Source organism: Oncorhynchus mykiss, chromosome 18 (genome assembly GCF_057628025.1).
Source record: "Oncorhynchus mykiss isolate SJ-2025 chromosome 18, ASM5762802v1, whole genome shotgun sequence".
Taxonomy (NCBI): domain Eukaryota; kingdom Metazoa; phylum Chordata; class Actinopteri; order Salmoniformes; family Salmonidae; genus Oncorhynchus; species Oncorhynchus mykiss.
Genome location: NC_143039.1, coordinates 31,816,256 through 31,842,118, shown reverse-complemented (window position 1 = coordinate 31,842,118; position 25,863 = coordinate 31,816,256). Strand labels below are relative to the sequence as shown.

Genomic DNA, 25,863 nt, shown 5'->3' with positions numbered 1-25,863 from the left:
AAGGCGGGGCTAATTAACCGATCCTACAATCAGGCCACACTTAAAACCCTGCCATTTCTTAGCTTAGTCATTGTCGTTATGGCCACTGGCCAGTTGGGTAATAAGGTCACAAATACCAAGACCGTCAAGAGTCATAATGTTTATTGTCTTCAAATTGATGTGAGAGTACAATGCATGTATGTATGTATGGTTATACAAAGCATGGACATACAAATCCTTTAGTGTTCACAGTGGCAGACGCCCAGGCACAACGTCAGGTTGAGATGGGTCCCTAAACAGGGGAATTCTGGGACGATAAAGTGCTAATTCAATATTTGATTTTAAGATCCCTTTGTTGGTCAAATCGCACCTTCTGCTTTTAACCCAACTCTTCCAAAAGAAAGAAACTGCCATTCAAAATACACATACATGTTTTGGAGAGGGGCCGGGGTCTGACACACTGGGCACCTGTTGTTGTGTGTGTGTGTGTGGGGGGGGGGGGGGGGGGTGAAGTGCCTTGCTCAAGGGCACAATGGCATGCAATGGCATCTAGGATTTGATACCAGGAACCCTCCGGTTGCCAGCTCACTTCCTGACAGATTTTTTCTTGCCGGACCCGGGGCTCGAATGGGCAATCCTCCGGTTCCCGGCTCGCCTCTGTACCTGCTGCTCACAACGGATTTCAAATGTTTAAATTACCTTTTTATACTTTTGGATTAAATAAAAAAAGACCCAGCACATGAGTATAAAATAAACATTGTCAAGAAATACCATACTAATGAATGGGTAGTGGGGGCTAAGAACAACATTGGTTGAAAACATACACATCTGTGTTGTAGCTATTAGTGGTGTGTGTAGTATGATATGTACTGTTGGGCAAATATGAAAATAACTTTAGAATTCTGACCCAAACCAGCACTGTCCCATTGAGGAAAAACCCTGTTAATGATCTAAATATAAAACCTATACTTCACAATGAGAATATGTATCATTTGTATAGTAATTAACTAGAACGTAGGTTTATGGGTGAGTTTACCTGAAATGTCAAGTCACCTGTAAATATTTAAAAGGCTACAATAAATTACTAAAAAAAAAAAACATGTTCCATCACGCATTATATTAAACGGAGACGCTCCGCCTCGTCTTGAGAATCATTTGAGAGCATAGCCCTCACCATGAGGCCTCACCAACATCCCTGAACCAAACACATTTAGCAAAGCAAGTTTCATCGATCTTAATGAATTTCTTCGAAGGAGCTACTTTAAATCCAGAAACAGGGTGTTTCTTCAGCACAGAAAAACAGCTCCTGTCTGTACTGTGGACCTGAAATGTAACAGGCTTCAAGAAGTCAGTCAACTACAACAGAAAGCACACGGAAAATCCATCATATCCAAATCCAACAGCGCCTCTCTGAGGCTCTCTAGTGGCCAGTCTGTGTCAGTACACCACATCACCTCTGTGTGGCCATTGTCAGAAGGAAAAGTCTAAACGAGATCCTTGGAACGTCCCAACTCTGATGTCACCCTATTGAAGTTGAAAGGTAAAGGTTAGGTGAGGGTTAAGGTCAGGGTAAGGGTTGGGGTTAGGGACGTCCCAAGCATCTCGGATTGCACTAAGCATCGTCAGAACAGCAGCCTTTGCTCCAACAATAAACTATCCAGCAGACATTTCAGCTGCTCCTCTCCCAGTTTTATCTTGTCTTCCAGCTTGCGCTGCTCGATGATGAGGGCTGACTTCATCTTGACAAAGTGCTGGTAGTCTGCCAGGCTCTCGTGGCTGAGGTGAGCAGCCATGATGCTGTAAACCAGGCGCTCCCGCCGGTCAAGGTTCTCCTTGAGCTCTTTGGCGTCTTCGTGTTGTCTGATCAACAACTTCCTCTTCTCTGACAGGGTACGCTGAGAGAGAGAGGGCAAACAGAGGGTGCAGATCAGTAAGAGGGATACTAACAAATGCAGGGAAGCAGTTGTGATGGAAGCAGTCGAAAACCTTCCTGATTCATTTACAGTACACACATCAATTAATGTTGAACATGAATATTGTAAGTTGGTAAATGCAAGCATCCCTTTAGTCTGGTGTGTAATACCACTATAGCTCTGAGCTAATGAGGACGAGTGTTAACCATCTAATCCTGCCTCACAAGCAGCGCGGGGAGTGACTTAACTTCCACCCTAGCCCCTACCTTCTCTTCTGGTGTAGTGTCTTCCTCCAGACTGTTGAGAGCGTTCTCCACTCTGGCCAGTCGGCCAGACAGGGACAGCAGCAAACTGACCACCTTGTCCAGATCTCCCACGAACATCCTGAACTTGTCCAGCTCGTTGGGCTTGCAGACCTTCTGCACCACGGCCTCCACCTCGTCCCCCAGAGAGTTGTTGTCGTGGACATCCTCTTGAAGGCTCTCCCTGGCCTCGCGTAGCACCTGCAGCTTCTTACCCAGGCTGTCAATCAGCTCTTGCTGTGGGGAGAAAGACAGGGACAGACAAGGGGATGACAATGGAGAGAGCCATTTCACAAACTGAATCGTACTTGAGGAACTATTCCTTAATCTCGGAGAGCTGCAGAACGGCAGGTTTTTGTCTTGGCTCAGCAGTGAACCACATGCAGCTAATCAAAGTGTTGAAGATCAGTGGAATCGGGTATGACGACGCTGAACTTGGGGAGAAGCTGCAGTCCTGTGACTCTCCGGGAGCTGGATTGATGATCAGTGATAGATATGGCATGAAACAGTCAGTAATAATAAATAATAACAATGTTTCATTGTTACATACACCAGATGGGTGCAGTGAAATGTGTTGTTTTAGAGTAGGGCTCTTCAACCTTGTTCCTGGAGAGACACCATCCTGTAAGTTCCTACTCCAACCCTAATCTAGCGAACCCGATTCCATAATTAGCTTGTTGATGAGCTGAATCAGGTTAGTTACAACGGGGGTTGGCGCAAAAACCTACAGGAGGGTAGCTCTCCAGGAACAGGGTTGGAGCAAAAACCTACAGGAGGGTAGCTCTCCAGGAACAGGGTTGGAGCAAAAACCTACAGGAGGCTAGTTCTCCAGGAACAGGGTTGGAGCAAAAACCTACAGGAGGCTAGCTCTCCAGGAATAGGGTTGGAGCAAAAACCTACAGGAGGCTAGCTCTCCAGGAACAGGGTTGGAGCAAAAACCTACAGGAGGCTAGTTCTCCAGGAACAGGGTTGGAGAAAGTGGTTTTAAATGGTCAGTATACTACGCTGTGTCTCTGTACCTTCTTGCTGGCCAGGTTGATGTCCAGTTCGTCCTCCGAGTCTTGCTCCAGCTCCTGCAGCTCGTCCTCCTGCATGTCCTTCATCTTGTTGAGCAGCTCAGCCTTGGGGGCAGATGTGCTGTAGTAAGAGGAGCTGGTCACCAGGGACCCTGTGGCAGCAGACATGCCCTCCTCCTCTCTCCTGGAAGGGAAAGCAGAGGGTTCTTTAACCAATAAGGCCCAAGGATGTGTGTATATGGCCAATATAAGGGCTGTTCTTAAGCACAGCACGAAGCGGAGTGCCTGGATACAGCCCTTAGCCGTGGTATATTGGCCATATACTCCAGAGATGCCTTATTGCTATTATAAACCGGTTACCAACATAAATATAAGTTGTTTTGCGTCATTATTATCTGATATGCACACACACACACCAGTCAGCATCCAGGACCCAAACTACCTGGTTTTTAATTCTGGTTATTAGTACTGTATATTCCCTATGTAGTGCAATACTATTGAGAAGAAAGCAGGCAATAGGATGTCACGTGAAATGCAGGAGGTGATCGCTCAGTATCGATGGGCCAGAGCAACTCCTACACTTCTAAGATCGCAGAGAGGCCGGTTCAAATTGCAGGTAAAATGGAAGGTTTATGCCCCTCCATTGTATTCAGTTGTAGTCTGTGATTCAATATATTGCCAACAGGGGGCATCCATGTTAAGACAGCCACAGTCTATGGGTTGATCAGTGTTTATAATTGGACTAATGTGTTTTTGTCATGAATACATTTCCCTCTACTCATCCTCTCAATGGGAAGAAACATTAACACCCCATAATGTGTTTTTTTAACTCATCTGAACAAATACCTCTGAAGTGGGAGAGGAAGTCAGTCTAATAAAAAAGTAAACAACACAAAAAACGATGTGTGATTATCTAGATTATGTTATGACTACCAGTAAATGCCCAGTTCATTTGTTCATAAATGTTATAATTCTGGACAGGCAGATCCCATTCCCAGTCAGCTCACCGGTCATCCATTCCCCTGGGCGGCAATCCCTGTTTGGGGGAGACTTTCCTCCTCTGGTGCCCCCCATCCAAGATCTGCTCCCCCTGGGGGAAGATCCCCTCCATCAGATCCATGGTGGTCTTCATCTTACTCTGGTCCAAGATGTCCACCAGGGACTTATCCTTGTCCATGATGTCTCTGGCCAGCTCCTCTCTCTTCACATCCTCGTCTGAGTTACTCTTCTGAGGCTGCTGGGGACCCATGGTGGAGGTACCGGAGGGGCCGTTTGTCTGAGACTGCCCAGGGGACAGGGCCTCTTCTGGGGCTACAGTGAGGGTTGGGTCCCTGGGGGGACTCTGGGGCCCATGGCGTGTGTAGGGGGTGTAGGCACGGAACAGGGAGTAGGGCTGCGGCTCAGGGGAGGGCAGGCTGGTCGGTAGGGGCGGGGGAAGGTCGGGCCCCTCGGAAACTCCAGGGGCCCTATTTTTCTCGCTGTGCAGCAGGTACTGGCGGCTCTCCCTCTCTGTGGTGCTCTCAGCATGGACGATTTTAACAGGGACCTTCTTCCCTACACTGCTCATCTCCATCACAGCGTTGGTCCTGTTCTCTGGCCTGTATAGAGAAAACAGTAGCTAGTCATAACTTACAGTTAACCAATGTATTGTGAGAAAAATGTGTGGAATGTTGTCACATAAAAATGACACAAATAATGTTATGAACACATTCTTTAACCTTTAGTCTACTTTACAGCTCAGTTTACTGAAACTGAAATAGGATTTTATGTCAGGAGTGAGTCACATTAACCACATCTACCATATACAAGCTTACAGTCCATGTTACTGTCTGACAGTGGACAGGTTGAGTCAATGATAATTAGAGGGATGGAACGGCGCCGTCGACTGAAAGGTCATGCAGTCAGTCAATCATATGACCAAATAAAATTACAGCCTTCTGTCTCCAGGCTTAATGTTAATGTACTGGCTACTGTGGCAAAAATACTACATGAGCCCCGATGCTGAGCAGCTGAAACCAAATCATTGGGAAATGGATCATAGGAAAACTAAACCATTGCATTCTGGTCTGTGGCACATCACACCATGTAATTCCAAACAATCTTCCATGGCCTCCTCTATCAATGTGCTGCTACTACGATAAAGAAACAAGACTTCAAATCGAGCTGCCTCACGCTACAGAATCAGGAAATAGGCTCCTGCAACTAGGGGCCGTGCTGGCTCGGACAAGGCTTACTGTAAGTAAAGCAACACAACACAGGACAACAATCCCCAGTTAGTTACGTAAAGCTGTACAGTAGTTTGAGGGGGAGCTGAGGAGACGGGCATAAGAACGCCAGTTAAGCTGCTTAGCGCTTACCTGCTCTGGGCTTCATCCTGCATAGACACAGAGACAGGGGGCTGGTCCGTCAACCTCTGTGGAGCAAAATGAGGAGAGGGAGAACTAGTCCCACCTGAGGAGGGAACCGTCAGACTGGCAGGCTGGTAGGAGAAAAAAGGAGAGTGGGAAGAGGGGGAGGGTGGCGGCTCTAGTGTTGAATCAGCTGCTCCCTCCTCCGTGCGCAGTCCAGCGGTTCTCCGAGGGGAGGGAGAGGGGAGCTGGGTGGAGCCCAAGGAGCAGGCTTGGTTTGGGGCAGGATCCAGCTCTGTGCCATGGGAGGAGCAGCTGCTGCTGGATGATGGTTCAGCCTGATGGGTGCAAGGGCCAGGCAGGAATTCCTGGGGAGACAGTCCGTAGGAGGAGGATGTGGTTGAGGAGGTTTCCAGGCCTAGGAGAGGCCAATGTGGCATGATGATGAGGCCTGTATTCTGGGGCTTGGGAGCGGGCGTTGGAGGTGGTAGTGGTTGCTCAGACACAGAGCTGTGGGTGTGATTGGAGGGGTACGGGGGGAGAGCGGGGAGGTTGTGGGCGGGGTTCGCAGAGTCACGTTTGTATCTGTGTTCGGAGGGGAGAGGGAGGGGGGTGGGGGTGGCCACGTCTCTGCTGCTGTGTGGCTCTGTGTCGGTCAGTCTTGGAATAGACGGTTGTGGAGGCTGTGGGAAGTGGTGGAGCTGGGCTGGCTGCCCTCTGCTCTCGCTCTGCCCTCTGCCAAACAGAAGAGGAAACTATAAGACATCAACATACTCACACTAAGTACATATTCAACTGAAATGAGGAGCAGAGTCCTTTCTGAATTGATTTATTCATTTTTATTTTCACAAATCCAGCACATACTGTGGAAAAAAATATTTACATTTTTTTTTTGAATTAAAAACGAATCTCTGTAATAACACCCAGGATGCAGCGAGTGTGTTTATAACCGGAGACCTGAGTTGACTGTGATAACCAATCCTGTTTCAGGCTAACACTTTTAGCTGTAGCTTGACCTCCCAAACCCTAATAACTACACCTGGGCTGAACTGGCATGCTCCCCACCTGCCCTAATTCAAACTGCTATTGGTATTAAACTGTAGTACACACTCATGTACATGCGGGTGTGCGTTACTGCACCGCCTACAGGTAACTATCACCTTGAAATGTGTTCCAACAACAGGTGGATAGGTTATAACCGATCTGAGCACAGAAACTGTGAATAATGTGGAATGCTCACCTGGCGGTGTAACTGCCTCCTTGCTGGTCCCGTCTGTGATCCAGATACGGGTTTTCAACAGTCTCTCTCCATGGCATAGGGATCTTCTGAAAGAAAATGAAGAACACACTGAATTGCCTTAATATAGCTGGCACAATATAACCTTCTTTTAAAACAGCACTCTGGCCAGCTGGTTTAATGTTTAGACAACATGGACTTTGATATCTATAAAACAAACTCATGCATGTCTGTGCTAATGTCAAAGGAAGTCACGCAGATCCCTTCACTACCGCTACACTAAGAACCATTTGATGGAAACGCTCACCTGTGTGTGGAAGTCTTGTGAGGGAGACGATCTGGACCTCTCATGGACACAGACAGGCGTCTCCTCTGTACCCTGGTCCAGGATGTTGTCAGCAGAGTGGTACCTCCCCTGGGGCTTTGTGTCTGAAGCCTTCCTCTGCATGTTCCAGGTGACCTGGTACTCAGCGAAGGTCCCCAGCCTCTGCTGCTCCAGTAGGGCCTGTCTGCCTGCGGGGCTGAGGGGGTCTGGGTGGTGGTCACTGGAAGTCTCATTGGCAAGGCCTGGCCTCCAGCCCTCCTCAGTTTCGCCTGAGTGGGCTCTCCCTCTGGCCTTGCCCTCTCCGCGCTCCAAAGTGCCAGAGGTGGTGCTGGAGCTCTGCTGGCCTGACTTGTGGATGGTTGAGATGGGTCTGCAGAAGGAAGGTTTAGCAGCCATTTCAAAGAACTTCCGCCGGTCTATAAATGACCGTGCTGTTCCAACAGGATGTTCTCCCTCACCCTCCACTCCGAGCTTGTTGATCTTGTCTGGCTCGGAGAACGAGTGGACCCTCTTGTTCAGAGGGAAACGCTTGCGGCTGCCAATGCGGGAGACTATGTGTGAGTTGGGTTTGGTTAACGGAGCCTCCGACCCTGACCCGGGAGGTTCTAGGTCTCTCCTCCTAAAGGACGTGGCCTGGAGGACCCTCGCCTGCGCCTCTTTGAGGTGGTCCTTGTAGGACGTGGAAAAGGAGCCATCAGAGGAGGTGGAGGAGGTGGACTTCCACCCCCCCGGGTCTGTCTCCTCTTCCTCTGGCTCCTCCGTCTCGCTGGGGCAGGTCAGGGTGGCAGCACTCCGGCTTTTCTGCAGCTGGGCCCTCTTTAGCTGGATCTCGTTGCGGAGGGTGGTGGCGTATCGGTCGCTGCGTCTCGCCAGTTTGCCCGTTGCCGTGTTGTCCGTTAAAGCCTCCTGTAGGGCGTGGTTGGCTTCTCCCCCGCCGTTGGATGGTGGTGGTTGTGCCGTAGCAGGGTGATTGTTCTCCACCAGGCTCTTACTCTCCTGGGCTAGAGAATGAAGCATTGGGCTCCTAATCTCCTGGGCTAGGCTTCTACTCTCCTGAGCCAGACTGTGGAGCATGGGTGTCTTTTGAGAAGAGATCTTATGGTTCTCCTGAGAGACCCAAGGGTCTTCTCTCAGTGGTGCCACCTTGTGGTCCTTGGGCGGACTGGGAGAGTAAGAACTTCTAAGCTGGGCCTCTGTAGGTCTCTGGCCCTCACTCTTCCTCTCATTCTCCTCAGTGGTAGGTTTAGCAGATGAGGATAGGGAATTAGAGGCGGTGTGGCCGTAAAGCAGAACATTGGCCGGTTGGAAATTTCCGTTCCGCTCCTTGCTGTTGGTGTAAGCAGGCTGAGGATTAGGAGGATACTTGACCTTGTTGGTCTTGTGGGAGGAACTTGTGGAGCCCCTGTCATTGGAGCCCTTAGCTAGCTCCATGTCAGATCTCCAGACCTCTGATTTGCTCTGTCTAACATGAGTCTCTGGCTGGGCTGGCTGCTTGGTTGTGATGCAGTAGTACCGGATGTGTCCTCCGCAGTCATAGTTCTGGTCGATGGTCGAGGTGGACAGGGACGTGGTGGAGGACCTCACGTGGTTCCTGCTGTTAGTGCAGTTGGTAGGGAGCTCCTGGAGGCTGTGGTAGTAGCTACCGACGCTCTGCGGCTTCGGTGGATGTGGGGCGGATCTGGTCTGCAGGTAGAAAGTGCTTTCGTCGCTATACTGCCGCTGGTGGTTGGGCAGGCAAGTGAAGGGAGACTGACTCTGTCTCACGTCCTGGCTAGACACAGAGGACAGTTTGTTTGGGTTGCTGAGCTGGTTGTGGTTGTAGTCAGGTGCTCCTGCTGCTATGTTTGGGTGGAAGAAGTCTTTCTTGCACGGTGGAGGGTTGTAACTGCACCTAGGGTCTACACCGTTCTCATCGTGAGAGATATGGTTGCCCCGGCCTCTGTAGCTGCTGTTCTCTGGGGCCTCTGCCAACCTGTCCTGGGCCTTCATCTGCCCGTGTGGTGGAGCTCCAGGCCCCTCTGTGTAGGCAGGGTACACCTTGGTGACAGCAAAGCTGTCACTGCGCAGGGGAGGAGGAGGAGGAGAGGGGGGCGCTGCTACCCTCCTCCTCTCTGGGACATGCCACACAGGGCCTATGTGCGATCTGCCAGAGCCTGAACTGGAGTAGCGGGAGCCAGGCTGCTCCTCTGGGACTGTCCTGGGGCTCTCCGAGCCTCCGTCCCCTTGGGGCCGCTGGAGGTACCGGCTGTGGCGCTGCTCACCCGGCCTTCCATCCCCACTGGTCTGAGTCTGGACCCCCTTATGGAACATGCTGCTCTCAGTTGCAGCAGTGTCAGTGTTGGCGAGGGCCAGAGCAGGCTCCGGGGGAGGGCTGGTGGAGGAGAGGCAACTGAAGGCCGATTCTCTCTTCCCACCAGACCCTCCACCCCCAGAGAGAGGCTCAGCGCTGCGGTGGTACCTGCTGGGGGAGAGGCATCCTGGTTGGAAGGGGTGTGAGGGGCGATCTACTCTCTCCATATTCCCCACGGAGCTGAACTGGCTGGATAACTGGCGTAGATTCGAGTCGTGGTCCCCGCAGCTGGAAAGGTCTTTTGTGGATGCACTAGAAATAAAACAAGACATTGTGTTGATAATCTGGTTAGCAGTAGCTAAATTAGATTTATATTAGGTATTATTAGCCATTTATTCTGTGTTTTGTTCTTTGATAACTGACCTACTTTTACATTTTTGTATATAATGACCGGAGATAAGAACCCCATGAGAATAATGGCTGCCCCTACCTCTGACGAGATGGAGTAACCATAAACTCTCTGAATGTCACTCAGACAAATTCTCTATGAACTGTGATGACCCTAACGGGCAGTGTCTGAGTAACAATGACACTAGGAGGAGGTCATAGATTCTTCCAGCAGCTCACCTGACTTCATGTTTGACCTGCCACACAGGTGGGGGTGCAGGTGGAGGCTCGTTGTGACTCTCTGTGGGTTCGGGGTGGTCTTCTGTAAACTTGGAGGAGTGCCATGAATGGGGACGGGAGACTGGTTCATTCCTCCTACAGAGAGAAGGTTAAGGAAAGCATGTTATTGAAATGCAATTAAAAACAGAAGGTAACAGACAAACAATTCTTTCTCATTTCAGTCTCACCCCTTGAAGCGGTTCTTCCTGAAATGCATGTCGGAGAGAGGTAACAAAAATATGGCATCAGGAGAAAAAAAAATAAGAAACTACTACTACAAAAAAAAAAAAATCTGATGTTGAAAAGTTGTTGTTTTACGTTCATTGTGTAGAAGATATGAACCAAAACAATGAAATATAGACCTGGACAGATGAGATACAATGTGAAGCTTTCACCGAACAAACCTGACACATAGACAAGCACCACAGACAACTACAGTACTCTACGCCACCTAATGTAGGAAGCTGGGATGCAATGGGTGACATCAACAACAGAATGGGATTGGGTTCAAACATTGAAGGTCACAAGGGACCACTGAAGGATCGGTTTGGGTTTGCCTGTGTACTGGAGGAGGTTGCTATTCCACAATACCTCATAGAACTTCGTAATATCTTGGTGAGAAAGTTCCTGGCCACATGTTTGTCAGTTTCTGATTCTGATGGCATGGTGGTCTGTGAGGCAATATCCACCATTTTCATTTTCCTGGGCATGCAGCAGAGGAGGAACAACATACAATATTGTCAAAATCCTAAAACAAATCCCTAGTCAATATCATTTAACATTTTAGTCATTTAGCAGAGGCTCTTATCTAGAGCGACTTACAATAGTGAGCACACTTTTTTTTTTCCATACTGGTTTTCCAACTGAGCTACAAAGTACTGAAGATCCTCAGTATAATGTCAGTGACTGACCAATGAGAACTGTGCATCCCCTTCTGGCCAATAAGAGACTTATGCTTTATATTCATTGAATGGTATGTAACATGGGTGACAGACCTTAATAATTAGTAGTTCATTTGGTCAACTCTTAAGACGTTTGATGAATCAGTCCTCAAAACGCAAGAAGAAACCACCATTGCAGTAGAAATCTGTGAGAAATATCTGTTATTTAGAAGAACAACACTGAGACAGAATAGAAATGACCTTTAACATGGTCTGTCTAGTGGTCAACCCACTGCCATATGGCTGTACGGCGACAGACAGAGAGAGATCCCTTGAGTGTAAACAGCATGGTGTAGGCGGGGGCTTAGCCTTTGAATCAATTAGAAAGATGAGATCAGTGGTTTCACACTATGTGCAAGCTGGCGTCTGTTCAACACAAACCTGGGTTCAAATACCATTTGAAATATTTCAAATACATTTAGTTTTTGCTTTAGCCTGCCTGGAGTGCCAGATGGGTGGCATTTGCACTTTTACAACTATTATATTGGTTCCATTGCATCAGGAAAGTTCAGTCAAGCACAGATAAAGAATGTGAAATGATATCAAATAGTATTTCAACCCATGTATGGTCCAACAGGGCATTTTCAGTTTTAATTCACCCTGTGACCCACACCCAGTTGGAACGACCAGAATGGACTAGACAAGAGCAACATATTGTGGACTACAGATACTGTATAAGCGTAAGGCCCACCCACTCAAATCCTTAACCTCTCTGATCTACGATACAAGACTCCTACATTCCATCATGGGGGCCAAAGGAATGTGAAGATGTATTTTGCTTTGCAGTCAGCCCCAAAGGAGCACAGTCTAAAGTGGGACATCAACATTGGCAATCTTCCAAAAGCTCACACACTTGGTTCATGGAGTCAAGCTAATTTATGGGAGGGAGGCAGAGGGCAACCTGAGAAGCTCTCCTCAATAAGAAGCATAAAGAAAGAGAGCGTCAAAGACGGACCACGTAGGCACGCACGCACACCGACACGCACTCACTACCTCCTTCCCTCCAGTCAGTCAGTGGTCCTGAGAGTGGTACGCTGCCCTAACAGAACCCTAACAGAGCTCACAATAGAAATGCAAATAGTATTCTAGTCAGGAGTCCTTATTGTCAGGGTTACAGCTGAACTGCCACAGCTACTCAGAGGGGAGGAGGAGGAGACGTTGGGGCTAGTTTTTGAAAATCCTCCTCCGGTTTCAGTGAAAATGACATTCAAAAACCAACAGTAGCGAAACTGACCCAATTGGGTGTGAATATCTAGGCTATGCGGGCAGCAAGTGTGAAACGCGTAGCCTAGACTGTAGGCTTAGATAAAAAACAGAATAAATCTAGAAGAAAGCTTCAAAAATACACATGGAGGGAATTAGCATTTCAAACTGAAAGAAGAGATTTATTGAAACTAAATTTTAAGTCGCTCGGCGTGGAGTTGACAGAGCATTAGGTAGGGAGACGGATGAAAGAGAGGGAAGTCCAATGAGCTTAAGAAGAAATCAAAGAAAACTTACCAAAGAATTATCAATCACGCTGTGGCATTTCAGATGCACTCTTTTGTTGTCAAGTTCTCTTTCAGCAAATAACAGTGCCTCAGAGAGCACTGATAAAGCAGGCTGAAAATGACTGCTCCTCTCCTCAGAGCCTTTCTACGCAGTGCATTCCTTTGAGACACTTCAATGATTGACAAGGCACTTCTACAGACCCTGGTCAGATTTTACAGCTTCTTTGGCAAAGGAGCTATCTGTGCAAAGGAATCCTCCACATCCATAACTTCTGCTGCATCAGTCCAATCACAGAGATCTCAAACAGAGACAGAGAGCTCTTCTGCCATACTCTTTACACACACAAATTGACTGACACTCCATCTTGGTGTGGCTCCAACAAGTGTGTTTGCTCCCAGTGTTGTATATAATAGGAGATTTCCTAGGGGATTGTGGGGATTTACCTCGGGAGGGGAGGGGTCAGGGTTATTGTCATGCCCAGTGTCCTTGCTTTAGATCAGTCTATGGGGCTCTCTCATTGGCTCACAGCCCATTAACAACTCGCATGGAGTTTAAAAAGTAAGATTGCTCGCATCGTCAGTCAGCACACACACACACACTCGATAGTCACACAGTGAATCCTGGCACGTTGCAGTTAGCTTGGACATTAATTGCAGTTAGCTTGGACATAAAGATTTGTTTTAAACAGCTCCCATTCCAGAGGAATCTGTCAAGCTGATTTGATGACAGCATTACAAAACAGGCAATTGGCAACCAACCAATGCACAACACACAGTTGGAGTTGGGAAGTATGCTGTATCGTAGCAACGAGACCGAGATCTCCACTTAATTAACGGAGTCATAGGTCAGCTGACAATGGAGAGAAGAATACAGAAAAACAACTAATAGTACGCTCTCTCGTTAGTGAACACCGTAATGACCTTGACGGCAGAAAGACAAGGCCAAGATAACTAACTACTTGACTTCACTATCTGAATGATATCAGTCATGGTGGAAAACACAGCAACTCGATACAGAGGGAAAAGAAAAAGGCACCCGTAGAGATTATTTAGTCCTGCAGTCGAAGAACAAGCGTCATTGACAGATATTCCACCATTACATTCCAGAATGGCGAGGGGGTTGGCGGTTGATGTATGTAAACCAAACACTGCAAGTCCCTAGACACAATCAATCCCAGTTTAAAATAACAGTAAACATTTCTAAGAGAAGAGCTATTTTTCGACTGGCTCAGATAACCAGCGAAAAACCAGTGACTCTAATAAGGACGTAGAACTGTTGAATCACCACCTCGCTGGACAGAAGAACCAACCCAAACAGAATCAGGCAGTGTGCCCTGCTATGGCTCGGCCCGCTGAGCCCCGCTGCCTGGTTTTTTAAATGGGGGCTGAATGAAACAAGCAACACAATAGAAAGTGCAAGCGTAATCACAGCTGGGCTTATCAGCTGGTTACAGAGAGGAGACCTCAGCATCAGGCTCCACACCCACGTTACATGCCGTTCTGTTCCTACAGGGTTCAGATACCAGTCTGTAAAATAAGTGGGTATAGTATGTGACAGAGGAACGACGGTCAGTCCTCTTTGCCCTCATTCTACAAAGACATCTGGAACAATAAACTGATGGCCTAATAAGTCCTAACACAGATCTGATAAAGTCACCCCAAAAATGTAAAGCGTCTGTCTCAGAGCAAATGCTTACTCTAGAGTAGAACAGTTTGTCTTTGTGTGGGAGTGGAGGTAGAGGGGAGAGTAGAGAGGCCCTCACTGTCATGTTAATGGTTCAGTGTTAATCCAGGGCTTTGCCTGAGGATGGGCGACTCCCTGCCTGACAGAGTAAACACTATAGGATCTTCTTCTCCCTCCTCACATGTTTAAGTTGACTATACAATGCCTCCTAAAGGACCATTTAACCACATAGCCCAATTCAATTAAAAGTTGGAGGAAAAGTTGGAAAGATGTGCTTGTTTTATTTTGGCTGTCAGCAACCCGGTTTTCAAATCTTATCATGGATGGAGGACAAAGCTAGTGTGTGACATAGCTATAATAAAGCAATATAGACAATTGTCATTGTGCAAAAATGACGATTTTTGAAAAACTAAGACTCCTAAAAGATGAGCTTTACAGCAGATAGTTTGTGTCCTCCTTGTCCTGTGAGTCTTACTTCTAGATAACTCTTACCATTAAAGTGAATAACAGAGAAAAGCATACCTGAAATGATGTCTTCAGTGACGTCCTATTCCAACCCTCTCAATCCAGGCATATCAAGGGAGATAAAACAGCAACCACCCCCAGAGCCTGGCTGTCCTCATTTGACTACACTGCCTTCCCAAAGCAGAGATGATGAAAACAATGAGCTCTAGTGAGACAACCTATCCCAACTAGCAATGTCAACTCACCTAGGCAACATGGAACGTTCCACTTTCCACACCAAGCGGGGGGAGGCTAAATCTACAACACATTAAAAGAGTTAATACAGTAAAAGACCATCTATCCAGATACTCCACAAACTATGGAGTCTACACCAGAAATAAAGCATATAATTTTACACTGGTTCATATAGGATTTGCATAAGATTTTACCTGGTACAATCAGTCAATTCCCACCTTTTCAAAAATATTTTTTTTAACAGTGTTTACTACTTTGCCCTCTCTCTAAGCGGAGTGAGTTCATGCCTGTGGCTTTACAGGTTGTAATAGGATTCAGGCATTAAGACGCTGGAGCCAGTCAGCAGGGACCTTGTACGATGTCATGAGGCATGAGTTTACACTAAACTACTAACATATTTCATTGGATTCACGTTCAATTATTTTTTTTTAATCCGTTTTATGCAAGTACGTGCCTCAAGAGTGGCCTACTATACTATAACACACTTGAACAGAGAAGAAACACGTTTATAAGAACACAAAAACCCCAAAGAGAAATTCAACTACATATAAAAACCATTCTGATTTTCATAGAGCACTTTGAGTTACATGAATTCACTAGGCTTATAGTACATATAAAACTTGTTAAAAATCATATAAATATATATATATATTACATATAAAAAAGCAACTTCATCCACTAGATGGCATGTTGTTGTGCCTCTTCTACTTATCCCATGTTTTCTGCAGTTGTTTGTTCTGGTTAGCAGCAGGGAGTGTGGAAGACCAGAGTCCGGAAATATTAAATGACATTAACAGCAGAATACAACACAGAGGTGTGAACGTCTGATTGAGGATAATCAATACTGGATGCCTAAATCAAATCAGGGTTGATCCATCATTGGCCCCCCATTCAATTCACTGTGTGTGAGAGAGAGTTAAAGTCTAAAATCCACAGGGGGGTTCACAAAGAATTCACCTAAGAATACTCTGCATGCCTTTTAGACCAGCATACGGTCATTAGCTAGTTACTGGTGGTGCCAAAACGCAACGGGTTGGCAGTTTGGCCATGGTCTATTCACACACAATTCCTTTCACACACACAGGGGCCCTGCCGGTTGAGTGGTGACGGTCCCCTACCACCACCACCAGCTGTCTCTGGGTCTATCTACGTCAGGGACAGCCAACGACACAGCCACAGCCAGGCAGCTAGACCAACCAGCCAGGACCCTGGAATTCAGACAAAGCCCCTGGGAGAGAGCGCTGGTTGGTCCTGGCTCCCCAAACAATGACCCTAACTGGCCCTCTTTGTGTGATTGACAGGGTGCACTCACATGGAAAATGGTTCCCCTTTTGTTCCGTGGTCCCTTCTCTAATGGTGTGATGGGCTAGCTAGTGTATCACACGTCTGTGGCCGACTGATAAACTAGAGGACAGTCTCAAATGGCGCTATAGCGCTTGAGATGTGCGCAAGTAACATAATTATTGTGCTTAAATTGATGTTTACCTTCAATTGCCAAGTCATCTCAGTAAACCTTGTCATTTGGCATTGAAAGGGTAACATTCCTGAGTAATGAATGAGTCATAATGAGGAAGTGTTTGACCTGTAGTGGGGCAGTCGGCGCTGAAAGTTTAAGGGTCTGTCAATGGGATTTAAAAGTGTAAGAAGCATAAGGGAAACAGAGCCGATGGGTGTCTCTGGACAGAGTGATGTCTGATGATGACAGAGAGCCGAGGTAAAGTGGGCTAAAGGTCCTCCATGTTTCGAAACTTGGCATATCTCGCTCTCTGCCCCTACCCTCACCCCCTACTCCCCAGATACTCCTCTGTGCCATTTAAGAGTTATTATCTAACCTGAAATAACAGCTGTGACACACAGAGAGAAGTCTGGACAATGGGTCCATTGTCTTCCTCAGCCAATGAGCAGAGAGGCCCAGTCAGTCTCTACAGGACATGCAGCCCCCCTGCCTAAGTCATGACATGGGCAGTATATTTCTGCTGTATACAACCTAGTTGGATTCCAAATGGCACCCTATTCCATATACAGTGCACTACTTTTGACCAGAGCCCTATAGGCCCTCGTGAAAAGTATTGCACTATAGAATAGGCTGCCATTTGGGACACACACCCAGACAGCCAGCCAGCCAGAGGAGCATGAGAAAAACCACAACACTGGGGCCGTAAGTCTGGCTTTTCTAGTGTAAATATACACTCCAAGGAACTAGATATTAGTGTTGCACTGTATACCAAAAGTTCTGTACTTTTTCGACATTAGAGCATGAAAAACGGTTTGGTACTAGAATTTTTTATTTTCTGTACCTTTGTCAAATGTGTCTCACGAATCAAGTCTGTCTATCCGCGCTGCCAAAACGAACGAGTGTGCTCGCATACTCCCTTAAGTACTGTTTGTCCATTTTGAGACGGCGTAGCCAGTAATACATTCAATTAATCTAACTCAAGAAATCTGTCTTTAATTTGATGTTTTTCCCCCCAAAAATAGCTTAGTCGCGCAATTTTACCTCTAACTAAGTATTTTTCTGTGAAAAAATGGGCATGAAAACGAGTCATCTCTCATTGAATAACAACAAAGACTATTGAAGAATCCCTACAGTTGACCAAACGCCGACGAAGGGGCGTAGACTCAGCTCTGAACTTCGGCTTGCCTCCAGAAAAAAATGCGGTGTGCCTGAACAGCCTAAACAATGACTTGCTGAAGTCCAAAATGTCGTCATAATATAAGCACGAACTCTACCGAATGTTTCCGCCTTTATAGCGCGAGCACACCGTGTCTGCTCCACAACCTGCACTGTGAGTCCTGGGCTGTTAACTTCTATGCAGCATGAGTGGGGAGCTAACACACTTGAATAATGTGACACTGAATGTAAAAATGTTGAAACTGTTCACAAAACAATCTCCATACAGGCTACAACACTTTACTATGCAGGAAGATACCAGTAGCTTCCAGCTTTGTAGGCTAACTTCCCTTTCTAGCTTACAGCTGAAGCTAACGTCAATTCACTACTCTCTGGTACTTTGTTTGAGAAACCATAATGAAAAATATGCTGATTTCAAAGCAGATTGCCACCAAAACTTAACTCATTCGCTTAAATCAATATCTATTCCAAAAACGATCTATTCTGCCTCAGTTTATTGACTGTGTGAGAGAATAGGGCTCTGACGGCCACCCCACCAGTGTAGCCAACACATTTTCAGGGTAAATTGCTAGAGGCAGGTTGATTTTTTGCTAAATGACGTTGCGATGTCGTTGCGTGATAACGTCAAATTGCGCCATTACGTAGAATACACAACAACGTTACTCAAATTGGCTGGCCATCTCGGCGAAAAATATGATTTGACATTTGTTCAGATACAGATTCCCACTCTTTTCTGTACTTCTGGCTGTACACTTTTGATTGAGACATGTTGATTGATGTTGCAAGTTCTGTTCAAGATCAAACATTCGTGACCAACTACATTCATTGGGTTTTGCTCGTAGAATCCGTGCTGCTGCAGTCAGGCAACAATGATTTGCAATTTACTGAAATTGCTGTTGCCTGTGCACGAGCTGAACGCCTGCTGCTGACGTCACTCACAATGCACTTTTGCAGCCAGGCACGTGTGTTGTGACTGAGTGTGTGACAGAGAAAATCGTTTTTGTGTCATTTAGAAGGGAAAATGCGTGCATTTTAGCGTTTGAGTCACTTTTCAAAAGTTGCTAAAAGTTCAAAATACAATTTTAAAAGTAGCTAAATTTGTTGCTAGTTGCTGTTTGACAAAAACGTTGCCAGGATAGTCTGAAAAGTTGCTAAATCTAGCAACAAGATTGCTAAATTGGCATCCCTGCACCCCACTCTTGCTAATGAATTTGCTAATGAATGACGTCATTACTGGTTAAAGAGACTTTCCCTATAGGGCAGTCTTCAATGTTCTCTACACTGGCTTTCTCTCACTGTTGTGTGAAGGGGTTATTTTGCTCACATAATATAAGCCATGTACTGCATCCAGTCCCTGTTGGGTAGATATCTGTAAAAATAAAAATAAATACTTCACACTGCTTTACTAAGCATAGTAGATATCACGGATGAAAGAGTTTTTTTTTTTTACAAAGACAGAAGTTCGCACCTAGTCCTAGTGTAACCATAACAAGCTGTGGCCTTGCCCTTTGTGGTTAAGTAATGATCGGTTAGCATTCCACTCTTCCAGTTCAAACTAAGATATACTGTACTTTATGACCAAGCAATATTCTTTAAATGACACGTGTCTAGTATAATGACAGTCCTGTATATGCATGTCAGTGGTTAGAGTTGCACCAATATATAGTCCCTGTGACCATACACATTATCTTCACACATACAGTACCAGTCAAAAGTTGATTTTTAGTGAGTCCCACTAAGTCCAAATTATTTGTTTTTCAACAGGACAATGACCAAAAAACCACACCTCCAGGCTGTGTAAGAGCTATTTGACCAAGAAGGATGGTGATGGAGTGCTGTATCAGATGACCTGGCCTCCACAATCACCCAACCTCAACCCAATTGAGATGGTTTGGGATGAGTTGGACCGCAGAGTGAAGGAAAAGCAGCCAACAAGGAACTCCTTGAAGACTTTTGGAAAAGCATTCCTCATCAACCTGGTTGAGAGTGTGCCAAGCTGTCATCAAGGCAAAGCTTGGCTACTTTGAAGAATCTCAAATATAAAATATATTTAGATTTGTTTAACACTTTTTTGGTTACTACATTATTCCATGTGTGTTATGTCATAGTGTTGATGTCTTCACTATTACTCTACAATGTAGAAAATAGCAAAAATAAAGGAAAACCCTGGAATGAGTAGGTGTGTCTAAATGTTTGACTGGTACTGTACATAAAATATTGTTAACAAACCCCAACAAAGGTCAATGTGTGACTGCATCTTGTCCGCAACACCAATTACAACTGCTTTATGTATCATCCCAGCAGGTCAAAGTGTGTTGAAATGATACACCCCCAGCTGGTTCTGAAATGCCCTTTCTGAATGCACCGACTACAGTACACAGGACTCCTCGTTTCCAAGATAGTGTCTTTGTGGGTTAAGGTTAGCTTGTTTGACACTTTGCAGACACATGAGTCCAGAGTGAAAGTCATTTGTACAAAAAACACTTCCTGATATGCCCAACTCTTGTGTGCTGAATTTGGTATTGGTGTGTCAGTTTAAGATAAAACAATATATTAATTCATATCCGTAAGTGGGATGTATATACTGTTTTAAACACAGGGCACTTCTCAGCACAATGGGAGAGATGGTACCCAGCAATCACTCTATGATAGTGCCCATTGAGACATCTTGTATTGTACTCTTATTCAACGTCTGTCATATTCAATTAAATAGAAATCTATTGTGCCTAGGTGTAACGGCAATTTAGTTGCAGCTCATAGCCCACCTTCTGACGACCAGGGCGAGGGTCTTGTGGGAGCTCTTGACCAGACAGACGGCCTCCTGTCTGGATCCACTGATGGGAACTGTGTTGATGTTGACGATCTCATCTCCCACCTGCAGGCTGACTGTCGCCGCCTTGCTGCCCTCCTCCACCTGAATCACACACCAGGAATGTTTAATTAAAGGTGTTTATAAGTAGTTTATTCATCCTTAATAAAACAGTTATAACATACTGGGGCAAATTTTGAGATTTTGTGACTGGTAACATTTCTGAAGTGAAGAGTATAAGAAAACAATTGCACACAGATAGTGTTGGCAGGGGAAAAGGGGCACAGTCCAGGGATGCTGTCTGATAGTGACGTGGATAAAATAACATGTTAGACTTAATTTCTCATTAGTGAAGTATATTTTAATAACAGTTCACTTTCCATAGTTCATCGGTTTAGAAGAATATCACATTCCATCCACAGACTGTTGACAGGACCTTCTCTTCAACCCTGCCATGCTGGCATTGAGTCAACTTCATTAAAAATGGTCCCATCATATCCACCCTTCCAAATCCCCTCTATCCAGCCCCGTCTCAACGTTCAGAGGGGGACTAGTCTACTACTGACAAGCAAATGGAGCAAGTTACAAAGTACTGTGAGATGTATGATTTTGTAAATTCTATAAATCTAAAATGAACAAGATGGATTGTTATTTTCTGTAGCTTCTGAATGTGACGAACAGCTGGAGAACACAAGCAATATGGAGTAAACCCAATCCCTGTAAGAGATGGTGGCCAGTGACCATGGATCTGTGCTCAGTCCATTGTGTCCAGCCTGCACTGGAACAATTATACTGTGGCAACCTGAGAGCTCTGATAAAAAATTTAACCATAAGCAACTTGAGAACGGTTGGAGCAGACTTGTTGCACATTCCATCACTTATTCTCTACACATACAGGAGTACAGGAGAGGGGAGGAGAATGGAAACTGATAAACTGTTTCCTCATTCTGTTGGAGAGCAGCACTGACTGAGCCAATCCTGGTCTGCCAAACACACCTTATCTTCACTTCTGCATTCCCCACTGGTTCCTGGCACTGCTGTGATGAGTATGGAAGACAGCCGCAGCCCCCCCCACCCAAACACACATAGAACAAAACTAGTGGTGGCTAGAGGAGATGTGCTCAAGACATTGAGCAGGGCAGAAGTTTAAAGGTGAAAATGTGCAACATACCAAAGGCATAAAAGGTGTGGGGACAGCCCCAACTATCTATGGACTGAGAAAACATGTCAGTGTTTGATGAAACACACACAGTTAACCAAACAGGAAACTACAGCGATGTTCCAGTGTTTAATCTCCACACAGCCTTATTTTCATATCAGGGGAAACAGGAAAGGTAAAACCCATCTGTGACAGTGGAGAAATACATATATTTATATTGTTTTTATTTGCATGATTGATCTATGGTACTTGTTATTGTTGTTAATTTGCACATTGCTGTTAATTTGCACGTTGTTAACTAGTGTGGCTAAAGTTAAGTCAATACGGTTCTCTGTATTTGTCTTCATCCTAATCATCATCATAGATAGATAGATAAGATAGATAGATATACCTTGGTTATGAGCAGTGGTTCTCGGTGCTCCAGGCCCCCTCTCAGAGTGAACCCCCAAGGGGCCCCACCAAACAGCATGACATCCACAAATCTATATTCAACATCATCCTTATTCCTGTCCCCGACAGCCGTGAATATGTCCGCGCCTAGGAAGGCTTTGACTTCTCTGGCTGACATCCTTAACTCGCTTCTGTAGTCGACGACGTCCATGGTGTTGAAGAGGGATGGGAATTCTGACAATCAGAAGTTCCCGACCAGCCCCCGTTTTATTTCACAAGAGAAAGATCAACTAACTTAGTCACTATAATTTGCTGTCATATGTGAACACCTGCCATACTCGACAATCCGTTTAGCTGATGAATAACAACAACGCTCAGCTTGTACAGTTGTTGTTTATCCTGGTTAAGACAGCGAATCGATATAAACTGTCCTCTTTCTTTCCTTATGTTTTCCATCACAGACATATTTTCCCAGTCACTCATAGTAACCAACGGTGACGAAAAAACATAGACCTACCCTCCTCTCCAATTGTGCCTATTCAACAGGCATAATTTGATGCCTCACGCATCGTTTTCAACCAGCTGGCTTCTCTTTAAGCAAACAACAACCCAAAGTTTTGACACGTCTGAAAAAAACATGGTTAATGTTTTAGAAATAATAAAAAAATATTAAATCAAATAATTTAGGCAAGCCTACTTGAGGAGAACAAGAAAAGAAGACGGAGTTCGGTGAAAACCCAGTGTTGAAGGTCCGCACGGGACAGGCACCTGCGACGAGACACCTGCGCAGACAGAAATAGTAATGGCGTATTTTTGTATGCACTATAATCCGCCATGGTTCGTTCTATAAAAACCTATGGAGAAAATGAATGGTGTTTTTGGATTAACTCCGAAAATAAAGTATGGTAAATACGGGCTTCGAACATGTTATTCTATGAGATCATCTTCCTCAGCTAATGTCACTTTGAGAGTTTTGACGAATTTATGTCATAAAAAAAAAAAAACTAAGGCTTCATAATTCGCTAAAGTAATGTTAACTGACTGATACTATATCATAGAACAAAACGTATAAACTCTCCTAAACTTGTGTTTAACCTCAGACCTTATTTTTGGCGTTTGTCCCAAAACGGTATTATTTCGCCATTCAGTTTTCCCATAGGGATGGCTGAACGAAGCAGATATAACTAATTTCCGGGTTTTAGGACCACAAGCTGGCGAGCTGAGGCGCGCGCTCTGGTCTAGCCGCGCGTGCTCGATCGTCAGACTAACATTATTAATGATTTCGATCTCTTTTGAGTGTCTCATGTGCAACATTTAATCAACAGATTTTATCCCATACGATAAATGCCTATCTACCATTAAATATATTTGAGATTGTACTGCCCCCCAGTGGGGAGAAAAAAAACGTTCAAGAAAGTTTGTAAAATCGTATAGGTTCTTGAATCACTCATGTGACCCGTTCGGGATGTTTTGTGTTTTTTTTTTAGCAACGTCATTGTAATCAGAGGCCGCACGAAGACATTCCTGCAGAAGGTGATTTCGTCGCTTGGTCTAACATTTAGATTTTACAAATGGTGAAGGTAACATTTAACTCGTCCTTTGGACAAAGGGATTTGAAGAAAGCATGCAATGCCGAAGCGCTTATTCCGGAGGAGAGGGTGAGTTGAGCTAAACCAATGTAGTTAATATTTGTTGCATCAAACGTGGAAGACGCAACTGTAACCGTTCAAACAACGTATAACCAACCATAACTGAAACAAAGTAACGTCGATTAGAAACATGTCTAGATTCTTGATAATGTCTGAAAATGGCTGCTACACAAATCATTTTCGCAGACTGAGTGTTGTTCGCAGTTCCTGGCCTGGGCAGGACCGTATTAGCTTTTCGATTCGGTGTTGATTTAGTAGAGGCCTGGAGGCTTGAAATACCTGAAGAACATTCAGGTCGTCTTTCCTATTCATTCGAACAGTTCTTCCTGTTTTGGTTATGAAGAGTAAAATGTAAATGCGTTTATGTAGACGCCATAGACAGTCGTGATCTGAATTGACCAAATTAAGTGTATTCATGTCTTAAGGTCGGTGTGTTGTCTTTCCTCCTGACAAAATGCATGCTGTGTACAGACGTTTTTGTTAACCTATCAATTGTTAGTAGATGCTGTATCAGCAATAAGAAGCCTGTGAGTCCAAACTCACCCCAACCGCATGGATTCATGTTTACGGTTGGCGCAGGGTATTGCCCATAATAAAGGCACTAGAGGTCGACCATTATGATTTTTCGATGCAGATACCGATTATTGGAGGACCAAAAAAAGCCGATACCGATTAATCGGCCTATTTATTTATTTGTAATAATGACAATTACAACAATACTGAATTAACACTTATTTTAACTTAATATAATACATCAATAAAAATCAATTTAGCCTCAAATAAATAATGAAACATGTTCAATTTGGTTTAAATAATGCAAAAGCAAAGTGTTGGAGAAGTGCAGTGCAAAATGTGCCATGTAAGAAAGCTACGGTTTAAGTTACTTGCTCAGAACATGAGAACATATGAAAGCTGGTGGTTCCTTTTAACATGAGACTTCAATATTCCAAGGTAAGCGGTTGTAGTTAGTATTTATAGGACTATTTTTCTCTCTACCAATGGTATTTCATTAACCTTTGACTATTGGATGTTCTTATAGGCACTTTAGTATTGCCAGTGTAACAGTATAGCATCCGTCCCTCTCCTCGCCCCTACCTGGGCTCGAACCAGGAACACATCGACAACAGCTACACTCGAAGCAGCGTTATCCATCGCTCCACAAAAGCCGCGGCCCTTGCAGAGCAAGGGGAATAACTACTCCAAGTCTCAGAGCGAGTGACGTTTGAAACGCTATTAGCGCGCACCCCGCTAACTAGCTAGCCATTTCACATCGGTTACACCAGCCATTAGGCTGATAGGCTTGAAGTCATTAACAGCGCTGTGCTTGCAAAGAGCTGCTGGCAAAACGCACAAGTGCTGTTCGAATTAATGCTTACGAGCCTGCTGCTGCCTACCATCGCTCAGTCAGACTGCTCTATCAAATCATAGACTTAATTATAACATAATAACACACAGAAATTACCCGCCTTTGGTCATTAATATGATCGAATCCGGAAACTATAATTTCGAAAAAACAAAACGTTTATTATTTCAGTGAAATACGGAACCGTTCCGTATTTTATCTAACAGGTGGCATCCCTATGTCTAAATATTCTTGTTACATTGTACAACCTTCAATGTTACAATCTGGGGAGACGGGTCTTGATCAGGGAGGTGATCAAGAACCTGATGGTCACTGACAGAACTCCAGAGTTCCTCCGTGGAGTGGGTGTCCTTGATGAAAACTTGCTCCAGGGCGCTCAGGACCTCAGACTGGGGAGAAGGTTCAGCAGTAATAGCACATCCTCCACTCTGATCCTCAACACGCCGGCCCCTCAGGGGTGAGTGCTCAGTCCCCTCCTGTACTCCCTGTTCACTCATGACTGCACGGCCAGGCATGACTCCAACACCATCATTAAGTTTGCTAATGACACAACCGTGGTAGGCCTGATCACTGACAACGATGAGACCTGACACTGTGGTGCAAGGACAACAACTTCTCCCTTAACGTGATCAAGACAAAGGAGATGATTGGACTACAGGAAAAGGAGGAACGAGCACCTCCCCTTCTCATCGATGGGGCTGTAGTGGAGCAGGTTGAGAGCTTCAAGTTCCTTGATGCCCACATCACCAAAGTAACATGGTCCAAGCACACACAGACATTCGTGAAGAGGGCATGACAAACCCCATTCCCCCTCAGGAGACGGAAAAGATTTGGCATGGGTCCTCAGATCCTCAAAATGTTTTACAGAGTATCCTGACAGGTTGCATCACTGCCTGGTATGGCAACTGGTTGGCCTCCGACCGCGAGACACTACAGAGGGCAGTGTGTACGGCCCAGTACATCACTGGGGC

General features: G+C 45.4%; 2 protein-coding genes across 16 annotated transcripts in view; one reads left to right on the top strand and one right to left on the bottom strand.

Moving 5' to 3' along the window:
- Window positions 1-124: 124 nt before the first annotated feature.
- shroom2b (shroom family member 2b) lies at window positions 125-22,678 on the bottom strand. Of its 12 annotated transcripts, none has more exons than XM_090208160.1 (12): window positions 21,882-22,138; window positions 20,288-20,436; window positions 10,668-10,778; window positions 10,265-10,282; window positions 10,038-10,172; window positions 7,103-9,722; window positions 6,799-6,884; window positions 5,568-6,293; window positions 4,218-4,808; window positions 3,214-3,394; window positions 2,159-2,431; window positions 125-1,874 (listed from the first exon to the last, which is right to left on the bottom strand). In XM_090208160.1, the coding sequence occupies exons 1-12, from the start codon at window positions 22,089-22,091 to the stop codon at window positions 1,602-1,604; spliced, it is 5,373 nt and encodes a 1,790-aa protein (XP_090064286.1). In that variant the 5' UTR covers window positions 22,092-22,138; the 3' UTR covers window positions 125-1,601. The 12 variants fall into 12 exon arrangements, with proteins under 12 accessions (XP_090064286.1, XP_021427064.3, XP_090064283.1 ...); XM_021571389.3 differs by lacking the exons at window positions 20,288-20,436; window positions 21,882-22,138 and adding exons at window positions 11,072-11,163; window positions 12,518-13,806; XM_090208157.1 differs by lacking the exons at window positions 20,288-20,436; window positions 21,882-22,138 and adding an exon at window positions 14,714-14,825.
- The window catches only part of LOC110495882 (integral membrane protein 2B), a 10,311-nt gene continuing 5,860 nt past the window's right edge, over window positions 21,413-25,863 (top strand). The window contains exons 1-2 of one of the 4 annotated variants that reach the window (XM_090208170.1): window positions 21,413-21,665; window positions 23,368-23,538. In XM_090208170.1, the coding sequence (XP_090064296.1) occupies window positions 23,452-23,538 (87 nt within the window). In that variant the 5' untranslated portion in view covers window positions 21,413-21,665; window positions 23,368-23,451. Of the gene's footprint in view, window positions 21,666-22,357; window positions 22,786-23,328; window positions 23,539-25,863 lie in introns of those variants that run through there. The other 3 variants (XM_021571393.3, XM_090208171.1, XR_016488385.1) reach the window with 3 other exon arrangements.